The sequence below is a fragment of the Culex pipiens genome, chromosome 2, assembly GCF_016801865.2.
Source record: "Culex pipiens pallens isolate TS chromosome 2, TS_CPP_V2, whole genome shotgun sequence".
In the NCBI taxonomy this organism is placed as follows: domain Eukaryota; kingdom Metazoa; phylum Arthropoda; class Insecta; order Diptera; family Culicidae; genus Culex; species Culex pipiens.
Window position 1 is genome coordinate 84,830,209 of NC_068938.1, and position 27,456 is coordinate 84,857,664.

At 34.9% G+C, this 27,456-nt stretch overlaps 1 protein-coding gene across 1 annotated transcript in view; it reads left to right on the plus strand.

Annotated features, from left to right (window-relative positions):
* LOC120422779 (protein tiptop) overlaps positions 1-27,456 on the plus strand; it is a 671,857-nt gene that overhangs the window by 109,576 nt on the left and 534,825 nt on the right. Inside the window, exon 3 of the mRNA XM_052708625.1 lies at positions 21,042-21,238. Within this exon, the coding sequence (XP_052564585.1) occupies positions 21,184-21,238 (55 nt within the window). The 5' untranslated portion in view covers positions 21,042-21,183. The remainder of the gene's footprint in view (positions 1-21,041; positions 21,239-27,456) is intronic.

A 27,456-nucleotide genomic window follows, 5' to 3' on the forward strand; every position in this document is an offset into this window, starting at 1 on the left:
ATGTTTGTGAAATGTCTCGAAAATTGTACGAGTTTAGCGAAAGTTGACCTTAACTTGGATTCAAAAAGCATAACATAACCTCAATTCGTCCCGGTGTAAATCAACGTCACAGAACGCTCAGATCTGTCACACGCGCGTCACATCGTCCGACTGTCCGACTGTCGTCTGCGATACATGTGAGTGACAACTGCGCGAGTGTGTGGCCGGGCTGTCACGCGTGGAATTCACCGCCGGACGAGAGACCCTTTGGCAATGATCAAAAACGAACGAGGTGCTGCTCATCGGGACCATTATCACTTAAATGCAATGGCATTTACCACCAGACCAGAGCGAATTTCTGCTTCCCCCGGGTTGCCACCTACCCTGTTGGGCGCTGTCACAAACAAACGGACCTGGCAATGTGCGACGTGACGAAATTGAAGAAGTATTGGTGACATCTCTATAGGTAGCTGCTTCAGGTTGTTTGGTGGTGTGCGTGAGCTCTCGTTGTAAGCTAATAAATTTGTTTATTGATCATTTGAACTCCTTTCAAACAAAAATCCTACCGAAATGTCTGTGACCTCGCAGTGCCCTAGTGGAACACGAGACGTTTATGCATAAAAGTGCACAGAAGCGCATCGCGATTATTATTATTATTATCGCATCGCTACATTAACGCGCGCTGGGCAACTGATTGGCGCTGTCACTCAGAGCAGGAGTAAATTTATCTGACGCGGTTGGACAGACGTAGCACGCTGCAACGCTGTCGGGACGAGATGAGATGAGCCTTTAAGGTAGTTACGCGTAAATGGTGTGACCTGGCATGGGTGTGACGTACCGTTTCGTCATCCGGGAAATGATGATGTGGGATAGTGCGAATTTGCCTCCATTTTTTTCTTCGCTAGAATAGAATCCTAAGACCTCGACTCAAACTCCATAAGTAACTCTCATATAAAATTACTAGAAATATATCACTTCGATTCCGTAATTTCTTAGGAATTTTTTATAGAAATATTATAAAAGAAGTCAAATTTTGCCAACCAAGCTGAAAAGATAATTTACCATCCATTTGACACCTTTATTTGTTTTCATACATGCACCGACAAATATGCATGCTAAATGTTTTCCCTTCGAGCATCCTCTAGACAACTCTCGCCAACCGAGGGACGCAAGGGATGCCGGTCCGTCCGTTGAGAAGAAGCAACACATGAGTTGCTGTCACACTTTGAGCCGAGCAGTCACTCAACTGGTCGCGTACAAAACGAGCTCACGGATGATGATGACGATGATAGGCAGCGAAAGGGAGGATTATCTTCTCGTGGATTTCAGGGGTTCTGAAATAAACTTAATTATTATTGCTGCACTCGATCGTAATATCTTGACTCTCGATCCAAATTTCTGGATCATAACTTTTCGATTGTTGATCGTAATTTTTATAGACTAAATTTGAACCATTCGATCGTAATTTCTCGATCTACTATCGACAAATAAACGATTGATAATTTAGAAAATGTACGCAAATTTCGCTTTCAAAAACTAAAATAATAAAAAAAATTAGATTCAACAATTCAGCAATCAAAATCTCTGAAAAACACAAATTGAAAAATTTAATGACTCAAATAAAAAAATTAAAATTTCAAAATTCGTTAAAAAGTTCTGAAATTTTAAATAAAATAAAAACATTCTAAAGTCCGGACTCGATTACCGTAATCTGGGGTGAATCGGGACAGCAGTCTGAATAGGGACAGCAGTTTTTAGAGCACTTAAAGCTTTTAAATTTGGAAATGGACGTACACATTATGTTGGCCTGAGCCTGTTCTAACCGAAACCAACTAGAAAAATCAAAATATTGTGCTCCAACATGGTTGAAAATGCTGTCCCAATTCGCCCCATGTGTCCCGATTGACCCCAGTTTACGGTACCTATAGTTTCGATTATCCGAAGTTTGATCATCCAAAGGTATGTATTTGACTTAAAAAAATGGATTCATGACAAAATAAAGGATTTCGTATATTATTATTTTCTTACTTTCAACATCAAATACGAGTTTAATTCAACACCGCCATCATAGGTTTCAAAATTCGAGATCAATCTAGCATAGTATTCAAAAACTGATTTATTCAAATATAACAAGTTTTCGTTATCTTAGAAATTTTTACTATATAAATGTTTTGTTTAATTTTCAAATATTACAACATTCAATTTCTTTTAAACTTTTACAATACTTGTTTTTTTAATTATCCAATTTTCAGATTTTTTCAATACCTTCAATTGTGAAGTCCCAATAATTTTTATTTTAAAATTTATATTTTGAATTTTTCATATGTATTTTTAAAAATTTAAAAAAATATTTTTTAAGTTAACTTGAAAGTCAAAAACATTACAAAAATGATTAAAAAAAGATTTCTGGTCATTTAAATTATTAAAAATACATTTTATGTATTCTTTTTGTTTAGGCCATCGCAAATATTTTTTTGAAATTAATGTCCCTCGACTCAAACAATAACATAAACTTTCAAAATTATTTCCAATGACCTTGTATAATTTAATTTTTGAAAACTTTAAATGATTTAGAATATCTTAAAATTCTGCATAAATTTAATTTGGATTTTGAAAATTTTTAAAACATTTTATTATTATTTTTTCAAATTTTTAAAACATAAAAAAATATTTTTAATATGATTTCTTTGTTTAAAAACACATCAGAATTACTATTTTTATAAATTTAAATAGTGTTCATTTTTTAAAATACTTTTAATTTTAAGATTTTTTCAATGTCTTGAATTGTAAATTTTTCACATTTTTTAGTTTTTTTATGTGTCATTCGTTTTTATCATACTTGAAATTTAAAAATTTTAGATTTTTTTGAATTTTTAAGTAAATTAAGGGATTAAAATAAATAAAACGTTTTAATATGACTATAAATTTAATAGTCACATCATTTAAAATAATTTAAATTTTTTTTATTCTTAATTTTTTTTTTCGTTTTAGGCCAGAACAATATTTTTTTTAAATTTATGTCCCATGACTTTGACCAAAGTTTCAACTTACATTTGGAAAATTAAGCAAACGGCCTGGATTGTTTTATCTTTGAATTTTTTTATTGTTTTTGAATATCTGCTTTTTTATTTTTTAAATTAGAATTTTTTTTATTTTCGATGTATTGTAAAATTTTTGAAATTTATGAATAATTAAAAACATTTTTCTTTGTTTTTTTTTTAATTTTAAAAATATTTGAAATTTAAAAAAATATACATAGAATTTCCATTTTTTTCATTATTGAAACTTTAAAACCTTCGATTTTTTAATATTTTTGACCTATAAAAAATAATTTTGTTAATTAAAAACTTTTAAACTAAACAATATTAAATTTTAAAATATCGATATGAAGTCTTATTTGTCGATAATATATTGAGATTTGTCAATGGTAGATTGAAATATTTCGATCGATATCTCTTGATCGTCCCTCAAGATATTACGATCAATTGAATATTAATCACGGAGAAGAATCGATTTATTTCGAATAACCTGAACGATAGAAAATAAAACGAACAAAAAAGAAAAAAATCTGCAACACTGTAACAGAAAAAGGGCCAAATGAAAAGAAATATAGAAAGCAAGATAAAAAAAGAAAAGTGGCACATCGACAATACAGTCCAGACTCGATTATCCGAAGGCCTCGGAAAAATTTCACTTCGGAAAATGAAAACTTCGAATAATCGATTAACGAAATTTTTTTTTTTCGTTGTCTAATTTTTGATTGTTGATCATAGGTATGACCTCTAAACTAAGCTAAAATTATTTAGAATTTTTAAAATCCAAGATGGCGGCCAAAATGGCGGTGATGAAATATGAAAAAAAATATTTTTATTTTTTAAAAGGCAATCAATAACGCAAATTTGACTAAAATGGGTCGTAGAACTCAAATTTTAAAAACAAGAAAATGAAAAAAATACGACAAAAATATTTTTTTTTTCGTGATTCGATTATTTGAAGTCCCATACAAACCTTCGGAGTCGAATCTGGACTGAACAGAACAGAAGAACAGAAGAACAGAAGAACAGAAGAACAGAAGAACAGAAGAACAGAAGAACAGAAGAACAGAAGAACAGAAGAACAGAAGAACGGAAGAACAGAAGAACAGAAGAACAGAAGAACAGAAGAACAGAAGAACAGAAGAACAGAAGAACAGAAGAACAGAAGAACAGAAGAACAGAAGAACAGAAGAACAGAAGAACAGAAGAACAGAAGAACAGAAGAACAGAAAAACAGAAGAACAGAAGAACAGAAGAACAGAAGAACGATACAGTTTCAGAACCCCTGACCGACTTTCCAAGCGATGGATCACTGCAGTTGTTGCACGTGTGTCACGTGTGTGTGTGCCGGTATGTGTGCAAGTTTTAAATATATCTCTCGTGGCGCAAAAGTCGTCAACAAAAAGTTTTGCGCGCGAAAAACTAAATGATCCGCACTAAATGACACCAATTTGTAGCTGCTGCTCTCGTTCGTCAGTGTCAGTCACGAAACGAAAATGCTGCACCGCAACGACTGCTTCTGCACACATTCTGAAAGCCACTTATAATTATTGTTATTAGCGGTTTTGCCTCAAATTTCGCCAGCGGGCCTCCTCTGTCTCACACACAATTTTTGACTGCATCTCTGTGATTCATCGGAGTGACAGCATCGGCGCGCATCGCAGTTCGTTGGCAGTTAGTGCGGACGACCGTCTGGGGTACCTCTCTCTCTCGACAATCACTAAAACAGCAACAACAACAACAACAAACGCTAGTGAAATGTCAAGCGATTTGGGGCGTTGAGCTAATTGAGAGTGACCGGTCGACCTTTCCAAGTTCGGGCAGGCTGGTTGACTGAGCCAGGACTGTATGGGAAACGTGCCCAAAATCAAGAGATCAATCATTCACGATTCCGAGATTGACAGATTGGCTTAAGGCATCAGGTAATAATAGAAGAATGGATTATGACTTTTGATTGTGCGGACGGTGCCGTAGTTGTTGTTGTTGGAGGTTTGCTGGGTCATGAATGTTAGTTGAGGAGGAAACGTGCCAAGTCACGCCGCTTACAACACGAGTTAAATACAATAACAAAACGGATCGTCTAAATTAGGTCCAATTCAAGGGTTTTGTTTGGGGTTAGAAGAATGTAGAGAATGCATTGAGGTTGAAAAAAAATCCAAAATGAAATCTAAACAGCTTTAGAAAGCTGAACTGCCTTATTCTCAAAATAGTTTTATACTATATTATGTAACGTAAAATTTGAATAATGCATAATTGAAATTAATTTCTTTTTATAACAACACATACATTGGTGTTTAAAAGGACTGCACGTAAAATAAAACGGTTGGGTCCCGGAAAGAACACAGACAACAATCCTCGAGTTTTTAAATGAATAAATAACACAAATAACAAAAGTTATGCGTGTTGCAGACGATAAATAGGACGGTCAATCTGTCAAATTCAATTGAACAGGAGTTTTGTGAGATTAGACGTTTCGTTTTCTCCTTAAGTAATATTTGACGCATAAATATATAATCCAATGTTTGTCCTTTAAAATGTGTTTGCCACTATTCTCGTGTAATTTCACTAGGTCAGTGTAAATAGAGGTAATATGACATCTTCAATGCTTGAATGCTTGAATGCTTCCTTCCATGCGTTCATCATTGAAAATGTTCAATGATTATTTTAACAATATTAATCCACAGAAAAAAAGTTAAACTTTGGTAGGTTGAAAATTCGGTTGGTCGAATAATACTTGTTTTTTTTTTGTGTCATTCTACTAAAAATGTTGAATATTCATCAAATATGATGAAAATTCACCAGTTATTACACATTTTATGACGCAAAATCTGTCAACATTCCCTGATGAATATTACCATTTATTCTGTGTAGTATAAGTAACAAAAACTTTTAAATATATTTGTACCAGCCTTACATGCTTTTTGTAGCTTTTCAGGATAGTTATAGTGTGTAACGATGTTCTTAGAATGTTCTAAGACAACGTTTTTTCAATGAGCAAATCCAGCTCAAATTAGGAATTTTTCTGGTACTTTTCTACCCGAACCTCTCCGATTTCAATGAAACTTTGTAGACATGTTATCCTAGGCCTATATAAGCCATTTTTGTGTATATGGAGCCAAAAGTACTCGAAAATAACATTTGAGGAGGGCGTAAGGTATTTAAATATTTTTGTATTTTGTAATTTAAAAATTACTGTATCTCAAAGCCGTTGCGTCGTATCAAAAAGTGGTCAAAGACAAACTTGTTGAAAATTGGACGGGCTTTCAGAAAAAATACACTGACACAAAAATACACGCCACATCTATGAGATTTTTTGATTTTGAAGTCTAAAACTTAAATTTAAAGGTGATGTCATGATTTTTTGACGTTCAAAATTTTTGAGAAAATAGCCAAAAATGTTACCAAAAGACTGACAAAAAATGCAGGATGGTATCCCGGGCGGACGGTAATAACAAAATTCATGCCATTTCAATAACAAATACTGTTAAAATAACAAAAAGTGTTATGGAATATTCTTGCAAAATTCATTTTTGCATAATAGTTTAATAACAGTTTATGTTATCATTACAAAATTTGTTAATGGTCTGATATTGGTTGAAAGCCAAAACAACTTGGGAATAACATTTTTTGTTATGGAAGAATACCTCGAACTGTTATTGGGATGATCGGATTAGTTGTTAAAATAACAAAAAATAATAACAAGGATTTGTTCGAATAATAACTTAACATGTTATTAGTCTGTTATTACAATAACAATCCAATAACAAAAAAAATCGTAACGAAGAATATCAAATCTTGTTATCAATAACACAAAATGTTTTTGGCCTAGTATTTTCAAATATCAAAAAATGTTATTCCCACGTTATTTCCGTCTGCTCGGGATGTCTCTCCTAAAAAATTACAAAAATCATTTACTAAAACTGTTTTTTTGAAAAGTGGTCTAAACGTCAAAATTTTTCAGAATCGATAGTGGGAATCGATTCTCCAGACAATTTTACATAAAAGTCTCCATATTGACCATTGTTCTATGTTCAATCCTTGGGAAGATACAGCGGTTTAAAAAAAAATGTTGAAAAAACGGGTTTTTTGGTGGTTTGTGGCAGTTTCTATATGACAGACTTGGTTTTTCAGTCTCGTAAATATTTTTACCGGAAAGCTCGTCCAATTTTGCATTAGTTTGCCTTCGACAGCAGCCGGGACCGTGGTGTAGGGGTAAGCGTGATTGCCTCTCACCCAGTCGGCCTGGGTTCGATCCCAGAAGGTCCCGGTGGCAAATTTTGAGACGAGTTTGTCTGATCACGCCTTCCGTCGGACAGGGAAGTAAATGTTGGCCCCGGACTAACCTAAAAAAAAAGGTTAGGTCCTAAGCTCAGTCCAGGTGTAGGAGTCGTCTCCCTGGGTCCTGTCCTGGTGGAGTCGCTGGTAGGCAGTTGGACTAACAATCCAAAGGTCGTCAGTTCGAATCCCGGGGTGGATGGAAGCTAAGGTATAAAAAGAGGTTTGCAATTGCCTCAACAATCAAGCCTTCGGATACCTAGTTTCGAGTAGGAATCTCGCAATCGAGAACGCCAAGGCAATGCTGTAGAGCGAATAATTTGATTTGATTTTTTTTTGATTGCCTTCGACAGCTTTTTGATTTATATCGTTTTTATATTTACGTAAGCATATTTACTGTCCTGGTTTGTACCACACTGAAATAATATTCTATTTTCAGTTATTAGCAGTGCAATTGAGCTTACATCTGTAAGCCCTTACATCTAATTGAAATGCTGTCGAAGGCAAACTTATGGGAAATTGGACGAGCTTTCCGGTAAAAATATTTACGAGACTGAAAAGCTAGGTCTGTTATAAAGAAATTGCCAAAAACCACCAAAAAACCCGTTTTTTCAACATTTTTATTTTTAAAACCGCTGTATCTTCCCAAGGATTGAACATAGGACAATAGTCAATATGGAGACTTTTATGTAAAATTGTCTGGAAAATCGATTCTCACTATCGATTCTGAAAAATTTTGACGTTTAGACCACTTTTCAAAAAAAAAAAACAGTTTTAGTAAATGATTTTTGTATTTTTTTTATGAGGGACATACCATCCTGCATTTTTCGTCAGTCATTTGGTAACATTTTTGGCTATTTTCTCAAAAATTTTGAACGAAAAAAAATCGTGACATCACCTTTAAATTTAAGTTTTTGACTTAAAAGTTAAAAAATCTCATAGATGTGGCGTTTATTTTTGTTTCAGTGTATTTTTTCAGAAAGCCCGCCCAATTTCCAAAAAGTTTGTCTTTGACCACTTTTTGATTTTTAATTGCGTCGGCTTCGAGATACAGTAATTTTTAAATTACGAAATAAAAAAAATATTTTAATACCTTACGCCCTTCTCAAATGTTATTTTCGAGTACTATTGGCTCCATATACTTTGGCTCATATAGGCCCAGGATAACATGTCTACAAAGTTTCATTGAAATCGGAGAGGGTCGGGTACATAAGTACCAGAAAAATTCCTGATTTGAGCTGGAATTGCTCTAAAAGCTTTGATAAAATTCCTTTATAATTATTTTTTATCCTATAATCAGTGTATTTTCGATAGGCTTAGTGATTTTTCACGCTCAAAAATTGTAATTCAACGAGGACCATTACTTTAAAACACATATTTTCAAGAAAATTTGATTTTTTTTTAATCTTAAACTTTTTTTAAACTTGATTTCAAAGATCAATATGGCATCAAGTGGAAAAATTGGTCAAATATAAAAAAAAACTAGGTTAGATCGTTTAATTTTTTTTTCGTTTGTAAATGTGAATAAAGTTGGTGGTCAAATTTTTATAAAAAAGAATAACATCCTGGTTTAATTTCGGATATTGTCGAAGAAAAACTGATAACAAATAGCATGCTCCAAATAGCAATCACTGATTTCTCAATATTTTTCTCTACTCAAATGGATTTTTTTTTCTAAAAACATGCCTCAATTATTCAATTCTCTATCCTGATCGCTTCCTGCAAATACGGTCCCAGTAATATCGACTGATAGAATTTCGATTGCTCTAATGAATATTACTTTTTCAAGAAAGTTTGCTGTTATTCGAACATTGAAAATAAATTAGTCCATCTGAAAAAAACATGTATCTCTTTAAAAGCTAATCATAACGGACTTGTTGGCTAAAAAAAAATCCAAAATTATCAGAAAGATTAAATATGTGCATAAAACTCAACAAACAAAATGCCAAAGTTTGTAGAAATTTAAAATATGCTTGGTAGTAGAATAATTTCAACCATCGTCCTCTTTGCATTTTGTGGAAACTTGATGATTTCGAAAATAAAATCTTTTTATTTAACTGATTCGCCTATTTCTTAGGTATTAATTGCATTCGTTTCGATATGAATGTAGTACCAACTTTCTTTTATTTTCATGCGTCAATCACGCTTTTCCTTTGAATTATTAAATTTAATTTGCGTAAAATGGCTCTGTGGGCGAAACAATAGTTGTATGTTGCAATTTTGTAAATAAAAAATTGTTTAATTTTTCTGGTTTTCAAAGAAATTTTAAAATTTTGCGAATATCAAGCTGTCCACGAAATTGTGAAAATTCACTAATCTCAATTATCGACATTTGAACCAATTTTCAGCATCGTGTCTGACTGATCAGTAATCCGGAATAACTTGGAGTTTGAATAAGTAATTTAGGAAATCTTGAATAATTTTAGTATTTCCCGATAATTCCAGCAATTCATCCTAATTCCATGATTCTTGTTCGGGAAGTCACAGATGAAACAAAAAAAAATGCAATTTAAAATAATAAACTGGACATCATGTGTTAAAATCCATTCATCGCCCATTTATATTCATGTTAAGAATTCTCAGCTTAATACAAATCCAAAATCTCTAGAATTTCAAACAAGTTTTAAAGAAATTCCTGAATTGCTTAGTAATTTCCAGTAATTAGGGAGTTCTGCAGAAATTCGTATAGTTTTGGAATTAATAAGTAACTTGTTAGTAATACTGGTAATACTGGCATAAAAAAAGCAAGGAATTATACCTTTTCTCTCTAAAGGTGATAAGTTGGCCTTTCAAAGAAAAATATTAAGAAGTTTCAAAAATCTTGCCTAACATATGAAAAAGGCGTATGAAACATTAAAATGCCGTTTTGACGGTGTCTGGGCCAAAGAGTCTATGTCTGGAAATATTTTTATCGGATTCCCCGGACATTTTTACATAACATACCAAAAAATGGGAGGAGTTCATCAAAAGGATTCCGAGATATGATTTTTTGAAAATAAAATCCGTGTTTTTGGACGCGCCGCGCGCAAAAACCGGAAAATGACGAAATCGGCAAAAAATCAACTTTTTTCACTAAAACTGCGATTACTTTTAAATTTCAGCGATGACCTATACATGTCTGGGTACCAAAAGTTGCGTCTTTTAAATACAAAAATTTTGGTACCATAACATCTATAGGTCATCGCTGAAATTTTGAAGTTATCGCAGTTTTAGTGAAAAAAGTTGATTTTTTGCCGATTTCGTCATTTTCCGGTTTTTGCGCGCGGCGCGTCCAAAAACACGGATTTTATTTTCAAAAACTCATATCTCGGAATCTTCTTAATGAACTTCTCCCATTTTTTGGTATGCTATGTAAAAATGTCCAGGGAATCCGATAAAAATATTTCCAGACATAGGCTCTTTGGTCCAGACACCGTCAAAACGGCATTTTAAAGTTTCATTCGACCTTTTCATATGTTAGGCTAGATTTTTGAAACTTCTTACTATTTTTCTTTGAAAGGCCAACTTATCACCTTTCATTTGCGTATAAGACAATTGAAATCGGTTAAAATGGCGAGGAGTTATGATTTTTCGAAAAAAGTGGTTTTTTCGAAAATCGACGAAAATTGCCATTTTTCAGACCACCCTAATACGCCGTAGGTCACCCTAATAGCCAAACAAAAAAATACGGGTCTAATTATTTCGGCCAGGGAACCCCCAGAAAAATTTTGAGCCCGATCCGAGCACTTTTGTTTTTTTCCATGCTGTTTTCGTGGGGAATTGCTGTTTAAATACATTTCATTTAGAAATATTTGCAAATAAAAAAAAGAAATCGATGTCGTTTAAAATAAATATCTGTTTATTTACATTTTTGAAGATGAAAACAGAAATTTGCTCCAAAATATTTTATTTTGTATAAATTGTCCTATTGTCACATGATTTTCATTTTATTTCTATCGGTCCCCACTTTCCAGTATCGAAAACGGACCCGATATTTGTGTTCTTAACTTTAAGAACGAAATTAAAAAATAATGGCAAAGGACTTGGATCATCGGTGAATTATGTTTTAAAAAGATGTTGATGAACTTGTTCATATTTTTTTACAATTCTTCTTAAAAAAACGAAATCAATAACAAAATTCATGCCATTTCATTAACAATTACTGTTTATATAACAGAAAGTGTTGTGGAATCTCCTTGAAAAATCCATTTTTGCATAAGGGTTTAATAACAGTTTATGTTATCATAACAAAATTTGTTATTGGTCTGATATTAGTTGAAAGCCAAAACAAGTTTGGAATAAATTTTTGGTTATGGAAGAATACCTCCAACTGTTATTGGGATGATCGGATTAGTTGTTGAAATAACAAAAAAAATATAACAGAGCTTTGTTCGAAGAATAACTAAGAATGTTATTAGTCTGTTGTTACAATAACAATCCAATAACAAAAAAAAAATCATAACGACGAATAACCCGGGTTGAATTTACTACAATTATGAACATAAATCTTCGCAATTTTTGTATATTATGCTTCACATAAAAACAGTCAATATTTTTACGTAATTGTTTTATATCCATCCAATCTATCACATAACTGTCTCCAATTGTCTTTTTCCAAATAATCACTCTCGATAATTCACCAAACACATTTTTAATTTTTCATTGAGCGCACTCGCGTTCAAACGTCACTCACCTGTCAACTCTGACTGAAGTGTGGCCCAGTGTGTGTGTGTGCACGTTTCGCGAGTTTATTCATTATTATTTATATCAAGCTGGAACCCCCCTTCATTTCTAAAAACCCTCCTCCCTTGGCCAGAACTTGCCAAATAACTGCCGCCAGTCTATCGTGAGTGAGTGAAAATATGTGGCACATTGCTGATTAATGGCAACAGATTGTCAATCTCAGCGAAAAACCTCCATGCCACCGAAAAGTCCATTTTTGTTTTCATTTTCTATGATTTTCTCTTCGGGGTGGAAAATCATGCTCATCAAAATTCAAAATTTTCACTGCGCTCCACGTTTTGCTGTGTGTGTGCGTGCCAATCGCAGCTGATCAATATGTGTGTGCGTGTATTCCATTCATTCATTGTGTTTTTCATGGGAGGGAAAGAGTGGGGGGGGCTTGATTTTCCAACGGGATGCTGCCACTGTCTCTTGTTGCTGATGATGACGGGCTGGTGACAGCTCATGATGACGACGATGTGTGTGTGCCTGTGTGCTTGGCGAGTCATTTATATTTTCATTTGGTTATCGCTTTTCCCGGGCAAAATTTTAGTGTGCACATCCAGCTACCCTCAACATGTCGTTTCCGCGGGAGACGTATCTAAACTATGTGTCACTTTGCAAAATTTGCGTTTTATGATGTGCGAAAACATCGAACATTGACAGCACGCGCTGGTTTATTGCGTGAATACACTCCATGGGGGTATTTTTGAGAGTTCTATTTCGATACACATTTCGATATCTTGGCCAAATCTTCAGTGTTAAATTTTTGCCTAATATTTTTAAAACATTATTTGAACAAACTTTGCAGCTTATATCCAAACTCATTGTTATTTGGTTAAAAGATTTCCAAATTTATCGCTATACCTTCCCTGACAAACTATCATCTATCGACCCCTTGTTGCCCACCAGGAGCAACAACTTTTTTCACCGCAACGATAAACTTTTGAACGCTGATTGAGGCTGATTGAAAGCATCAGCAAACTCGCTCGCACAACTAAAAAAGAACCAAAAACAGCAGAAAAAAAAATATCGCCAGATTTAGCACGCGCGGTGAAATATTTTATTACTCTTTTTAATCCTTCAACTTTCAGCTAGATTAAATCAATCAGTTACCGCCGCCGCTGCCGCCGCTTTTCCACCCGCCTGTTACCACCCCCATAATGGCAGTTTTCTGGCGACAATGTCAGCTCTGGTTGCGCGGCGGTGTGATGGTGTAAACAAATGATCCGCTGACATGCTACCGAGGAGGTAGAAGTTTTTTTTTTGTTTCGTCACTGATGCGATACTGCTGGGAAAGTGATACTGAGTTTATGCCAGGTTTACTTAACTTATGCGGAAAAAGTTTTGAAGTCTTCAGGTTTAATGTCTTCAAGTCTGCGATGTTTGAATTTCTCAAGAACGTGAACCTTAGTCTTAAAGTTTCCATTATTTAGAGTTTAAAATAATTGTTTCGCCATAATTCTACAATCCTCTTACTTTCTAATTCTCTAATTCTCTAATTCTCTAATTCTCTAATTCTCTAATTCTCTAATTCTCTAATTCTCTAATTCTCTAATTCTCTAATTCTCTAATTCTCTAATTCTCTTATTCTCGAATCCTCGTATACTTTAAATTCTTAATTCTCTTATTCAGCAAATCTCTATATGGGTAATTCTCCGCCAACTCACACAGCAGTTGCCCCGACCCCTCTTCGATTTGCGTGAAACTTTGTCCTAAGGGGTAACTTTTGTCCCTGATCACGAATCCGAGGTCCGTTTTTTGATATCTCGTGACGGAGGGGCGGTACGACCCCTTCCATTTTTGAACATGCGAAAAAAGAGGTGTTTTTCAATAATTTGCAGCCTGAAACGGTGATGAGATAGAAATTTGGTGTCAAAGGGACTTTTATGTAAAATTAGACGCCCGATTTGATGGCGTACTCAGAATTCCGAAAAAACGTATTTTTCATCGAAAAAAACACTAAAAAAGTTTTAAAAATTCTCCCATTTTCCGTTACTCGACTGTAAAAAATTTTGGAACATGTCATTTTATGGGAAATTTAATGTACTTTTCGAATCTACATTGTCCCAGAAGGGTCATTTTTTCATTTAGAACAAAATTTTTCATTTTAAAATTTCGTGTTTTTTCTAACTTTGCAGGGTTATTTTTTAGAGTGTAACAATGTTCTACAAAGTTGTAGAGCAGACAATTACAAAAATTTTAATATATATACATAAGGGTTTTGCTTATAAACATCACAAGTTATCACGATTTTACGAAAAAAAGTTTTAAAAAAGTTGGTCGTCATCGATCATGGCCGTTCATGGTCACCCGCGACAGACACGGACGACGAAACAAAGAGAAACGCAAAAAGTAACTTTTTCAAAACTTTTTTTCGTAAAATCGCGATAACTTGTGATGTTTATAAGCAAACCCCTTATGTCTATATATCAAATTTTTTGTAATTGTCTGCTCTACAACTTTGTAGAACATTGTTACACTCTAAAAAATAACCCTGCAAAGTTAGAAAAAACACGAAATTTTAAAATGAAAAATTTTGTTCTAAATGAAAAAATGACCCTTCTGGGACAATGTAGATTCGAAAAGTACATTAAATTTCCCATAAAATGACATGTTTCAAAATTTTTTACAGTCGAGTAACGGAAAATGGGAGAATTTTTAAAACTTTTTTAGTGTTTTTTTCGATGAAAAATACGTTTTTTCGGAATTCTGAGTACGCCATCAAATCGGGCGTCTAATTTTACATAAAAGTCCCTTTGACACCAAATTTCTATCTCATCACCGTTTCAGGCTGCAAATTATTGAAAAACACCTCTTTTTTCGCATGTTCAAAAATGGAAGGGGTCGTACCGCCCCTCCGTCACGAGATATCAAAAAACGGACCTCGGATTCGTGATCAGGGACAAAAGTTACCCCTTAGGACAAAGTTTCACGCAAATCGAAGAGGGGTCGGGGCAACTTTTCCCGATTTCGTGTGAGTTGGTAGAGAATTACCCATATCTAATACTCTAACCCTCTAGCTTTCTTATTCTCAATTTCCCAAAATCAAAACTTCATAATTTTCATTATTTTCTCAATTTTCTTATTTTTTACATTTTCTCAATTTGCCCAATATTCTCAATTTTCTCAATTTTCTTTATTTTCTCAATTTTCTCAATATTCTCAATAATTTGTTAATTTGTTAATTTGTTAATTTGTTAATTTGTTAATTTGTTAATTTGTTAATTTGTTAATTTGTTAATTTGTTAATTTGTTAATTTGTTAATTTGTTAATTTGTTAATTTGTTAATTTGTTAATTTGTTAATTTGTTAATTTGTTAATTTGTTAATTTGTTAATTTGTAAATTTGTTAATTTGTAAATTTGTTAATTTGTAAATTTGTAAATTTGTAAATTTGTTAATTTGTTAATTTGTTAATTTGTTAATTTGTTAATTTGTTAATTTGTTAATTTGTTAATTTGTTAATTTGTTAACTTGTTAATTTGTTAATTTGTTAATTTGTTAATTTGTTAATTTGTTAATTTGTTAATTTGTTAATTTGTTAATTTGTTAATTTGTTAATTTGTTAATTTGTTAATTTGTTAATTTGTTAATTTGTTAATTTGTTAATTTGTTAATTTGTTAATTTGTTAATTTGTTAATTTGTTAATTTGTTAATTTGTTCATTTCTTAATTTGTTCATTTGTTAACTTGTTAATTTGTTAACATGTCAATATTGCAATTTCTCAGTTGAAGTACCTTTGAACTCAATAACTCAAGAACTCAGTTAATCAACTCCAGAACTAAAGAATTCAAAAACTTAAGAACTCAAGAACTCAAAAACTCAAGAACTCAAGAACTCAAGAACTCAAGAACTCAAGAACTCAAGAACTCAAGAACTCAAGAACTCAAGAACTCAAGAACTCAAGAACTCAAGAACTCAAGAACTCAAGAACTCAAGAACTCAAGAACTCAAGAACTCAAGAACTCAAGAACTCAAGAACTCAAGAACTCAAGAACTCAAGAACTCAAGAACTCAAGAACTCAAGAACTCAAGAACTCAAGAACTCAAGAATTCAAGAACTCAAGAACTCAAGAACTCAAGAACTCAAGAACTCAAAAACTCAAGAACTCAAGAACTCAAAAACTCAAGAACTCAAGAACTCAAGAACTCAAGAACTTAAGAACTCAAGAACTCAAGAACTCAAGAACTCAAGAACTCAAGAACTCAAGAACTCAAGAACTCAAGAACTCAAGAACTCAAGAACTCAAGAACTCAAGAACTCAAGAACTCAAGAACTCAAGAACTCAAGAACTCAAGAACTCAAGAACTCAAGAACTCAAGAACTCAAGAACTCAAGAACTCAAGAACTCAAGAACTCAAGAACTCAAGAACTCAAGAACTCAAGAACTCAAGAACTCAAGAACTCAAGAACTCAAGAACTCAATAGTTCAAGTCTTCAAGTCTTCAAGTCTTCAAGTCTTCAAGTCTTCAAGTCTTCAAGTCTTCAAGTCTTCAAGTCTTCATGTTTTCATATCTTCATGTCTTCAAGTCTTCAAGTCTTCAAGTCTTCAAGTCTTCAAGTCTTCAAGTCTTCAAGTCTTCAAGTCTTCAAGTCTTCAAGTCTTCAAGTCTTCAAGTCTTCAAGTCTTCAAGTCTTCAATTCTTCAAGTCTGCAAGTCTTCAAGTCTTCAAGTCTTCAAGTCTTCAAGTCTTCAAGTCTTCAAGTCTTCAAGTCTTCAAGTATTCAAGACTTCAAGTCTTCAAGTCTTCAAGTCTTCAAGTCTTCAAGTCTTCAAGTCTTCAAGTCTTCAAGTCTTCAAGTCTTCAAGTCTTCAAGTCTTCAAGTCTTCAAGTCTTCAAGTCTTCAAGTCTTCAAGTATTCAAGACTTCAAGTCTTCAAGTCTTCAAACGGTCAGATTCCCATGCTAGGTGGATCGACTCCCCCATTATTTCGCATCACAAGCAAAACTTTTCTTAGCCGTCCAGAAACGGCACAAGTAAACCATACAGCCCGAAACATAAATTTGTCTACCCTGGACTGGAAATTAGCCGCGCGGCTTCTGTTGTAACCTGTTCCGCTGTCCCTCAGTGGGTGTGTGCAAGTTTTGAAAAGGCATTTGATAATTGTTTTGATTTGTGCTAAATTGTCACAGGACTCGCGACCCGAAACGGGCGACGTATTTATGAGCGCCCCGCCAATAAATCGAGCAAGTGGAGAAAAAGTTTTCTCCCCGTTTTCGTCACACGGCGGGTTTTCTTGTGGGGAGCAAAATTTATGGTACAATTTTCCCGGTGGTTTTGTGGTGGGGATGGGGGGCGTTTTCCGTCGAAAAGAGACCCTTCGCGGTGAGTCACCTATTGTAGTTGTTGGACTGACGTGGTGACCTGTGATGATGAATGTGGCCTTTTGAGTTTTTCACTTTTCTACAGTCAGAAGGAAAACCAGCTGAAGTCGATGTTTTCCGGGTGGGGGAGGTCAGCAGCAGAATGTGTTGGTTGTCTTAGGATTTGAATGTTCACGCTGCTGCCACACAAGTTGTAAAATATATATTGTAGACGCGGGATTTATGTGAAACCAGCTCACAACCAGGCCAAAGAAACTGAGTGAAGTTTACAAAGTTTGGAGTGTGAGGCGTTGTAGAGACACTAGTTGGAGGAGGATGCGATGATGGATTGTTTGCTGCATGTGTTTGCAATAAATCAAATCAATCATTTCGTCAAGCCAGAAATAGCACATCACCCTTTCACATTTGGCACCCAGTTGGCAATGTGGTGTCGTGGTTGGTGTCATTCTACGATGATGATAGTAGTAGTAGTTTTGGCAACAAGTTGCGAAATGATGTTCAATGATTTTTTTTTCAGCTCTTAAAAACACTCTATAATAACATTTTTTTTTATATTTGTCCATTTGTCAATTTGTCAATTTGTTCCAGCCAACTCTCTCTCACTGAAATCTGACAAGTAAATTTAGTCTTAATGGCATTATGAAAATTTTCCGCTAAACGATTTAGTCATATCCCTGTAGCTTGCTGACCTAATTTGACTACATGACAACTTTCCACTAAATTTGAACTGATCTTGATACTTCCGAAAGGCAAAAAGCTCTTTCCAATTAGATGCTTTCTAAGATCTGCCATCAGCCCCGTAGACAACAGATTTTTTAATTATCGCTAATGCGTTTTCCTCCTCCTTAGAGAGACACTCATCATGGTCCTAAAACATAATAACATGCCCACCCCTCCATCTTAGCTTCTCCATAACGTCAAACTATTTCGCGGACTCAAAGCACATAATTTAATTACACGAAGACACCCTGCGAAAGCTCGCGAGAGATGGTTTTCGACAGCAGGGCGTCGAAATTTGTATGGGCCACGCTGCTTATCGGCTGAATTGATCTGATCCGAGCGGTGTCTTCGCGCACTTTGCTAATGCCATTTGTGAGTGTGAAACTGATGACGACGGTGATGAAATTTCCCCGTCACACCGGCCGTGGAAAATTGTCACCTTGGGCACTGTCAAAAATTATTGGAAGTTTTGAAATTTTGAATGTCCAACTGTTCAAATGTTAAAATGTTCAAATGTTCAAATGTTCAAATGTTCAAATGTTCAAATGTTCAAATGTTCAAATGTTCAAATGTTCAAATGTTCAAATGTTCAAATGTTCAAATGTTCAAATGTTCAAATGTTCAAATGTTCAAATGTTCAAATGTTCAAATGTTCAAATATCAAATTGTCAAAATGTCAAAATGTCAAAATGTCAAAATGTCAAAATGTCAAAATGTCAAAATGTCAAAATGTCAAAATGTCTAAATGTCTAAATGTCAAAATGTCAAAATGTCAAAATGTTCAAACGTTCAAATGTTCAAAAGTTCAAATGTTCTAATGCAGCAATTCCCCACGAAAACAGCATGATTCGAAAAAAAAGTTCTTCGATCGGACTAAAAAAATTTCTGGGGTTTCCTTCGCCGCAGTGTTGAAAAAGAGTGATAGAAAAGCTATCAATAGATTATCTCTGCACCAAAAATATCCGAGAGTATAGCGGCCGTCACTATAGCTTGTGAGATCTCTTCTTGTGTCTCGTGATTCCCAGCGATGTCATTCTCTCTCTATCACTCCTTCCCTTTTCCTCGACTATGCGCTCTCACCGCTGAGTCTCTCAACCTCTCCGAAAACTGCAATGAGAGAACGCGAGATGGCGATTAGGAGCCGACCACGCATGACACCCCCTTCAAACTGCGTTTGCGAAATTGGTTTTGTGGCGGCTTTTGTGGTTAAACGCTGTTGCGGTAGGATGATCGTGGAAGCGAGAATGAGAGAGAAAAGGAAAATGTCAATCGCGAGTGGGTAAACACAAAAACGTGTTCGGCTATGTTCGGCGCTGAGAGTTTCAATGAAGAGAGAAGAGCAGTTGTATTTGAGGCATGAATATTCAGGCTAGATAATTGTAGTTGCTGAGAGGTGATATTTTGATATTTTAACAACCCTGCTTCGCCGAAATGATTAGACCCGTATTTTTTTGTTTGGCCATTAGGGTGACCTACGCCGTGTTAGGGTGGTCCGAAAAATGTCAATTTTCGTAATTTTTCGCAAAAGCCACTTTTTTTCAAAAAATCATATCTCCGCGCCATTTCATCCGATTTTAGCTGTCCTAGACGCAAATGAAAGGTGATTAGTTTGGCTTTTTGGAAAAAATAATAAGAAGTTTCTAAAATCTAGCTTAACATTTGAAAAGGTCATATGATAACTTGAAATGCTGTTTTGAAGGTCTCGGGACCAAAGGGTCTATGTGTGAAAATATTTTTATCGGATTTCTCGGAAAATTTTGCATAGCATATCACAAAAATGGTGAAGTTATGTTTTCAATACTCTGAGATACATTTTTTTGAAAATAAAAACTGGGTTTCTCGACGCGCCACGCGCAAAAATGGAAAAATGACAAACGGAAAAAAATTACTTTTTTCACAAAAAATGCGATAACTTGAAAATTTCAGCAATGACCTTTACATGTTAGGGTACCAAAATTTTTGTTATAGAAATACGCAACTTTTGGTACCTTAACATGTATCGGTCATCGCTAAAATTTTCAAGTTACCGCAGTTAAAAAAAAATTAAAAGGTTTAAAGGTTAAAAGGTTAAAAGGTTAAAAGGTTAAAAGGTTAAAAGGTTAAAAGGTTAAAAGGTTAAAAGGTTAAAAGGTTAAAAGGTTAAAAGGTTAAAAGGTTAAAAGGTTAAAAGGTTAAAAGGTTAAAAGGTTAAAAGGTTAAAAGGTTAAAAGGTTAAAAGGTTAAAAAGGTTAAAAGGTTAAAAGGTTAAAAGGTTAAAAGGTTAAAAGGTTTAAAGGTTAAAAGGTTAAAAGGTTAAAAGGTTAAAAGGTTAAAAGGTTAAAAGGTTAAAAGGTTAAAAGGTTAAAAGGTTAAAAGGTTAAAAGGTTAAAAGGTTAAAAGGTTAAAAGGTAAAAAGGTTAAAAGGTCAAAAGGTTAAAAGGTTAAAAGGTTAAAAGGTTAAAAGGTTAAAAGGTTAAAAGGTTAAAAGGTTAAAATGTCAAAAGGTTAAAAGGTTGAAAGGTTAAAAGGTTAAAAGGTTAAAAGGTTAAAAGGTTAAAAGGTCAAAAGGTTAAAAGGTTTACAGGATCAATGCAATGTTAAATCTTCAGGGGAATTCGTGAAACAATCTTAGATTTCAATTTTTAAAGCAAAAAGTCACACAAACATCCAAAACAATTTTTCACCGTGCATACCTGCTCCTACAAGGGAAGTGGTGCTGGAACTACGACTCATCGACTCTCGACGGTTCCGATTTTGAAGTTTAATGAATATTGCTCTGTGTTTTCAGCGCTCTGCGCGTTTTCCATTAAATTACGCACCCCTAATGACCCATCAGCCAGCCAACTCTCCCGAGCTTGTCTGGAAATTAATTTTCCTTAATGGTGTCAAATTTTCGACTGATTTTTATCGCGGGTGGGGGGAGGAGATAAAAATAAACCAATTCTCGGTTATGTTTGCAATTTTTCCTCGTCAGCGATTGACGGTGCTAATCGTTTGTGTTTATCTCTTATCTCGTTGCAGGTGTTTTGCAGTGATTTTGTTTGCTGGTGAGATGTTGAAGAAAATTATCGTGAAGTGAAAATTGTGAAATTTGTTTAAGTGTTTGTTTGATAAATTGTGAAGAAAACAAGTTTGAGGTCAAATTTTAAGAAAAAGATTCAACATGCGTTCTAAACAGCAGCCAAGGCCGTCTTATCGGTGGATCAACAATGAAAATGGTAAGAGAATTGAATTAATAGGGAAAATTCTCATATATTTTGAGGTTAAAGTTTTGATCCTTTTTCAACTCAATTTGCTTATCCACACTTTTGAAACAATTTTTTTTTACGTTTGATTAAAGTTTTTATTGTTGACATCCTAACCTATTCCTCAATGTGGCCAGGCCTACTGCGCTGCATTATCCGGAGAGAGGATTCTGTGATCGGAACACATTTCATGAAATCTACAGGTGTGAAAGGATACGTGGACATACCGTGTGATGAAATTAGATCATTTGATCGATGGAAATGGGTAAAGATAACGACAAATTTTGAGTCGATAAAATTGGTGAAGCTGGATTTAAAGTCGGAGCTTCATTATTTTATAACATTCTAAAACGTCTACCAGTAAGTTTTGAGCAACGACCTGTCAGACCCACCACGTGGGCCACGATAATAATTGACGCTGCACACACTGGACTGTTACCTTTAAATCATCACGCAGATAAGACAGCGCAGCGCGATCAAATTTATGACCCGAGGACACCCCGATGCGTTTTATGGGCGCTTCCTTGATTTTCTCCCGCTGACGTGGAAGCTTTCCCGGGGTGGTGGAAAGTTTGGTTTCATTCTTTCGTTTTCGTGGCAAAGCGGTTATGATACACGGACGTCGTTAATTTATTGCCGTATTTTTACATTGTTTCAAGCAGCCAAGACTTTCATGTAGCTTTCCGGAAGGAAAAGTGCATACATGGTTGACGTGATGGTTTCTTGACAGATCCCATAACCCATTACTAAACAAAGAGAGTAATGATTTTTTAACTTGTTAAATAGAATGAAAAAATGTTAGTAAAATAAAAACAACGTTTTCAAAATTGCCTTCAAGACTAAACACCAATTACGACAAAAGAGCATGAAGGCAACGAGTCGTCTGGTTGGTGCTCCCTGGGAACCTTCACGTATTTTGCAGTTTTTGACGTTCCATATTTGCTTCAAAAACTTAACAGACATGAAACTCTCAGTCTTTAACTTGATTCAATCCCTTGTAACTGATGCAAAGTGAAACTTATCAACACTTTAGTTTATTTTATAATGTATATCAATCGTTTGAAGCTGAAAAACGTAGCAGTTACGGCTTAAAATCAATTTTAATTAAGAATACAAAAACTGAATTGATAATTGAATGAAATTGGAGAAAATTTTAATAATGGTTACAAAAACTGACATTGTTTTAAAACAACCCACTAATAAAACCGCAAAACATCCACAAAGACTCAATTCTTACCCCCTGAACTGGACATTATCACCCCCCGAAAAAAGACAGATGGCCTTCCCTTGGTCAAACCCTTTCTTTGCAGCTGCTTCGACGTCTTGTTGGCCACATTTTTTATCCTTCAAATCGGCTTTTCCGTCCAATTCTTTATATCATTTCGTCCGTCCCATTTGTTTCCGATCCGATGGAGTAGATATTTTCCGTATAAATCACCATTATTGACATTATTTTCTCCTTCCCAGACCAAGTGTGTGAGTGGATTTTTGAGCCAATGCTTTCATTCAAACTGCGCCACTGCTGGTGGCCATAACTCATGTCTCCGGGTGGTGATGAATCTTCAAGAAAAGGCCAACCAACTTTGCGCAGCTGTCCAGTTTACAGGCCAAGGCCTTTTTTCTAGAAATAAAGAATGATGGAATGTGATATTTTTAAATTATTGACATTTATAGTCTTGATACTAAAAAAGACTTTTTTCAAAATTTTCTGTTTTAAAAAGTTTTTGTGCGTAAGTGATTTTTTCATTTTTGAATTTTTAAATTTGATTGATTTTTGATACTGAATAATTGCTTGTACGTCCTTTCATGAAACATAAGAAACAATCATCGCTGTTCATCAATAAAATGTTGAACATACGGAATGTTCATTCAAGTGTTATCATTAATTCATAATAAGATTGCATAAATTCCGATGCCCTCCTGCAGTTCAAAAAGGTCGACCCACGTAACGCATCACATGCCATCCAGGCGGCAGCCGCATTAATTTCTGTAATGCCAATGTTGCCGCTATTGACGCTTGTTGCAGTGTTGCTGGTCAGAAAAGCCCAATTGTCGACGTGCCGATTATTAATTGACTCGTTAGCGTTAATAATTATGGGTCGGCCTTTTTGCGCGCGCGTCCGATAATATATGTTTGCACACGTTGAAAACGAGAGAAAATTCGCACATCCTCGAGGTTCCAGGTTCAGTTCAACGGGGGAGAACATGTGGGTGCACAACTTGCCGGGTCATATTTATGTAGCACAATGCGCTGCTCTCCTCGTGGATAATGCTGGAAGGGCCCCTTTGTAAGCCACGTGTCCGAGCGAAGAAAGGTGATAAAATATGTTCATTGAAAGGTGAGGTAGCAAAGTTTTAATCCTGAGAATGGGAAAGTCAAACGCAAAAAAATATAATACAAAAATACAAAAAATTCAAAAATACAAAAATACAAAAATACAAAAATACAAAAATACAAAAATACAAAAATACAAAAATACAAAAATACAAAAATACAAAAAAACAAAAATACAAAAATACAAAAATACAAAAATACAAAATACAAAAATACAAAAATACAAAAACACAAAAATACAAAAATACAAAAATACAAAAATACAAAAATACAAAAATACAAAAATACAAAAATACAAAAATACAAAAATACAAAAATACAAAAATACAAAAATACAAAAATACAAAAAAAAAATACAAAAATACAAAAATACAAAAATACAAAAATACAAAAATACAAAAATACAAAAATACAAAAATACAAAAATACAAAAATACAAAAATACAAAAATACAAAAATACAAAAATACAAAAATACAAAAATACAAAAATACAAAAATACAAAAATACAAAAATACAAAAATACAAAAATACAAAAATACAAAAATACAAAAATACAAAAATACAAAAATACAAAAATACAAAAATACAAAAATACAAAAATACAAAAATACAAAAATACAAAAATACAAAAATACAAAAATACAAAAATACAAAAATACAAAAATACAAAAATACAAAAATACAAAAATACAAAAATACAAAAATACAAAAATACAAAAATACAAAAATACAAAAATACAAAAATACAAAAATACAAAAATACAAAAATACAAAAATACAAAAATACAAAAATACAAAAATACAAAAATACAAAAATACAAAAATACAAAAATACAAAAATACAAAAATACAAAAATACAAAAATACAAAAATACAAAAATACAAAAATACAAAAATACAAAAATACAAAAATACAAAAATACAAAAATACAAAAATACAAAAATATCCAAAAGCACAACTGAAATTATAAATTCAAGAATAAAAAACTCATTATAATCCCATGTAAATTTTGTAACATTCCCCTGCTCAGACCGGACCATGTGCCAGTTCGCCCACAAATTGGACTTGTTATGGAAATTGGTGCTAATTTGGCACGGTCCGGCAAACCTGAGCTTTATCCCCGGACACCGAACCGCGATGGCCACCGAGAACTTGGTTCGTTACCAAGTTCAAACCACCCCCGCGCTCCATCCCGTCATCTGCTCATACATTCGTCAAATCAAATGGGACCACCATTCTCCCTCCCACCCCCTCCGGTCTTCCCAGTCGCGGAAGGAAGCCCCGAAACCTAATTCTTGGCCCCGGCCGGTATCGAACTCCGCACGAGGGCTGATTGAGTGCCTGTCAGCACCAGCGAAGGAACCTATATTTCAAGTTCGCTCAAGCAGCTTGGGAAAATTGAAAAATTTTCTCCCACTCCCTTGCTCCGAAGCGAACTTGGGAATAAAAAAAATCAACACCTGCAAAAGGTGCGAGGGACGTCCACCTACCCCCTCAAGGAGGCATGGGGAGGGGGACCCGTGTGTGACAAGTCGGTCGTCGTCGTCAAAGGCGAGGAGTTGCAGCAGTGAAATTTGATTGATTGTATATTTCATCGGGAAAAGTAGTTCTTGCACTTTTCAATTTCCAGCTCAAGTTTTGCTCTTTGTACCTTTGAAGAGGGTTGGTTGAGTGGAAAGGATCGGGAACACGGGAGCGTCACATGCTTGCACATGTACGTTGTGTCGTCAAATCGGAAACCAAAAGAAAAACGATTTACCACCACTTCTGGTTGCGCGATGGAAAAGGGGTTTCAATCATATCAAATCAGCTGTAGTTGTTCAGTGGTGGAGATTTTTTATGGGAAATTTTTTAGCATCATAGATATTTGTCGTTTCACAAAAAATATGGTTCTAGTTGTTTTCAAGTAATTTAATTAAGTTTTCACAACAATAACACAATTTCTGTAAACTACACTCTTATCTTCAGATAATTTTTTTATCAAATAGAATGAAAAAACGACGGCTATGCACCCAGTCAACCAGTTCTTTCCAGCTCACATCAAACAACCATTTCTTCCCGACAAGCCATTCCACGAAAACCCCTTCATCGTGGCCAGGGAACCAGACTCTACCATTACTCAAAAAAAGAGGTTTGCACATTTCGCTGCAAAACCCTCCCTCGAAAACGACGTCGACGGTGAAGTCCCGGCCGGTCAAGCACAAATTAATCAATAGCTGAAGAATAATCAAGAAAGAAATGTTCAAATCGTTTAAAAAATTACACCGACCAGAGCGAAATATGACCAGGTTCACGGAGGAGCCCTTTTCACCACGGGAGGGACCTCAGCTTTAGAGTGACGGAAGAGGACTCTTTTTCTTCTTCACCGGGGAAAACTTCTCTCGTTACCATCGCGTCATGGTGCTGCTGGGCTGGCTGAGGTAATTTATGGGCCCAACCTTTTGCACATTTAATAACTCGTTTTTTTGCCTCCACATTGGCTGCTGCTTGCTGTGTGCCTTTTGGAGGCCGTGGTCCCTTTGAAAGCCTCGTGGTTCCGTGGAGGATGAATCTTCTCACTCAACTCATTGGCTGGAAAATGAAGCGAAATAAATCACATTTCAGTATTTTTTGGTTTGACAGCTTTTTCTTAGATGCGATGGTTTACACGCCTTTCTGCACACTTCCTAAACACATACGATAATTCGTCCCTTCTAAACGGATGACTCCATCTAAGTGTCCATACCCCGACCGTGGTCCATAATCGTAATTGCTCAAGACATTCTATCCCCTCACCCTCCAAAACGTGCAGAACCACACAAATTGACCTCTTATCGCCCTGACTTCCCCCCAATCCACCTTACACTCACCTACATCCATCCATCCATCGGTCGCCAGATCCAAGCCCAAGTCGCCGTGGCCATCTCGCGACAGAATCAATTTCCGTCCACCCACGCCCCTTCCGACGGGGAAGTTAAGGGGGAGGAGGAGGAAGAACCCTGATGGCCATCGCGTCGTCGTCGTCGTCGTCGTCGTAAGTCAACAAGAAAAAGGAACCAAAACAACCGTTGAATAATCTATTTTTGCTTTTAGCCCCCTCCAAGTGTGTGTGTGTGTCAGTCATGTGCATTATTTTTACTGTCGTGGACTTCAGTCCATGCATGGTGAATTCTCTGGCAAGTCTTATGTTTCTGTCAATATTTCGCACGGAAAGGAAGTTTATCGTGAATCTTACTAAAATTTAGCTGGAAATCCAAAAAAACAAACTAGTTGTTTTTTCCACCACCATAGGGGGATGGCGTCGCTATTTTTAGACCACGTTTTCCACTTTTTCTCATCGAAACCGACTACTTTATCGACTTTATTTTGCTGGGCGAGATAGGACGCCGTCTATTTTTAGACGATGACTCAGCACTATTCCACTCTTGCACTTCAAAAAACCAGATGGCAGCACGATGTAACGCCACGTCCCTATTTTTTAGTTAGAAATCCTCAAAACTATTCCTGGACTTGACAGTTGGAACCAGCTCCAAAAACAAGTAAATCTAGCTAAAATATTAGTAAATTTTACTAATTTACCAGCTGAAAACATGCTTTCAGTTCTAAAACCCGCATGATTTCAGTTATATAGTTCACTAATTCAGCTAAATTTTACGGTATTCTGGCAAGTTTTCTGGTTAGTCTAGCCGTATTTTTTTTGGTTATTTCAACTAATTTTTATGGAATTATTTTCAAAATTTTCCATTGATGCCTGCGAAGCTTAAACGCTGTTTTAGGTAGGTTTTTGGTAAGTTCAGCTATTTTTTCAGTGATCCCAGCTAGTATTTTTGGAAAAAATAAAAAAAAAACTCCGTTGCTATCTGTGAATTGGTTC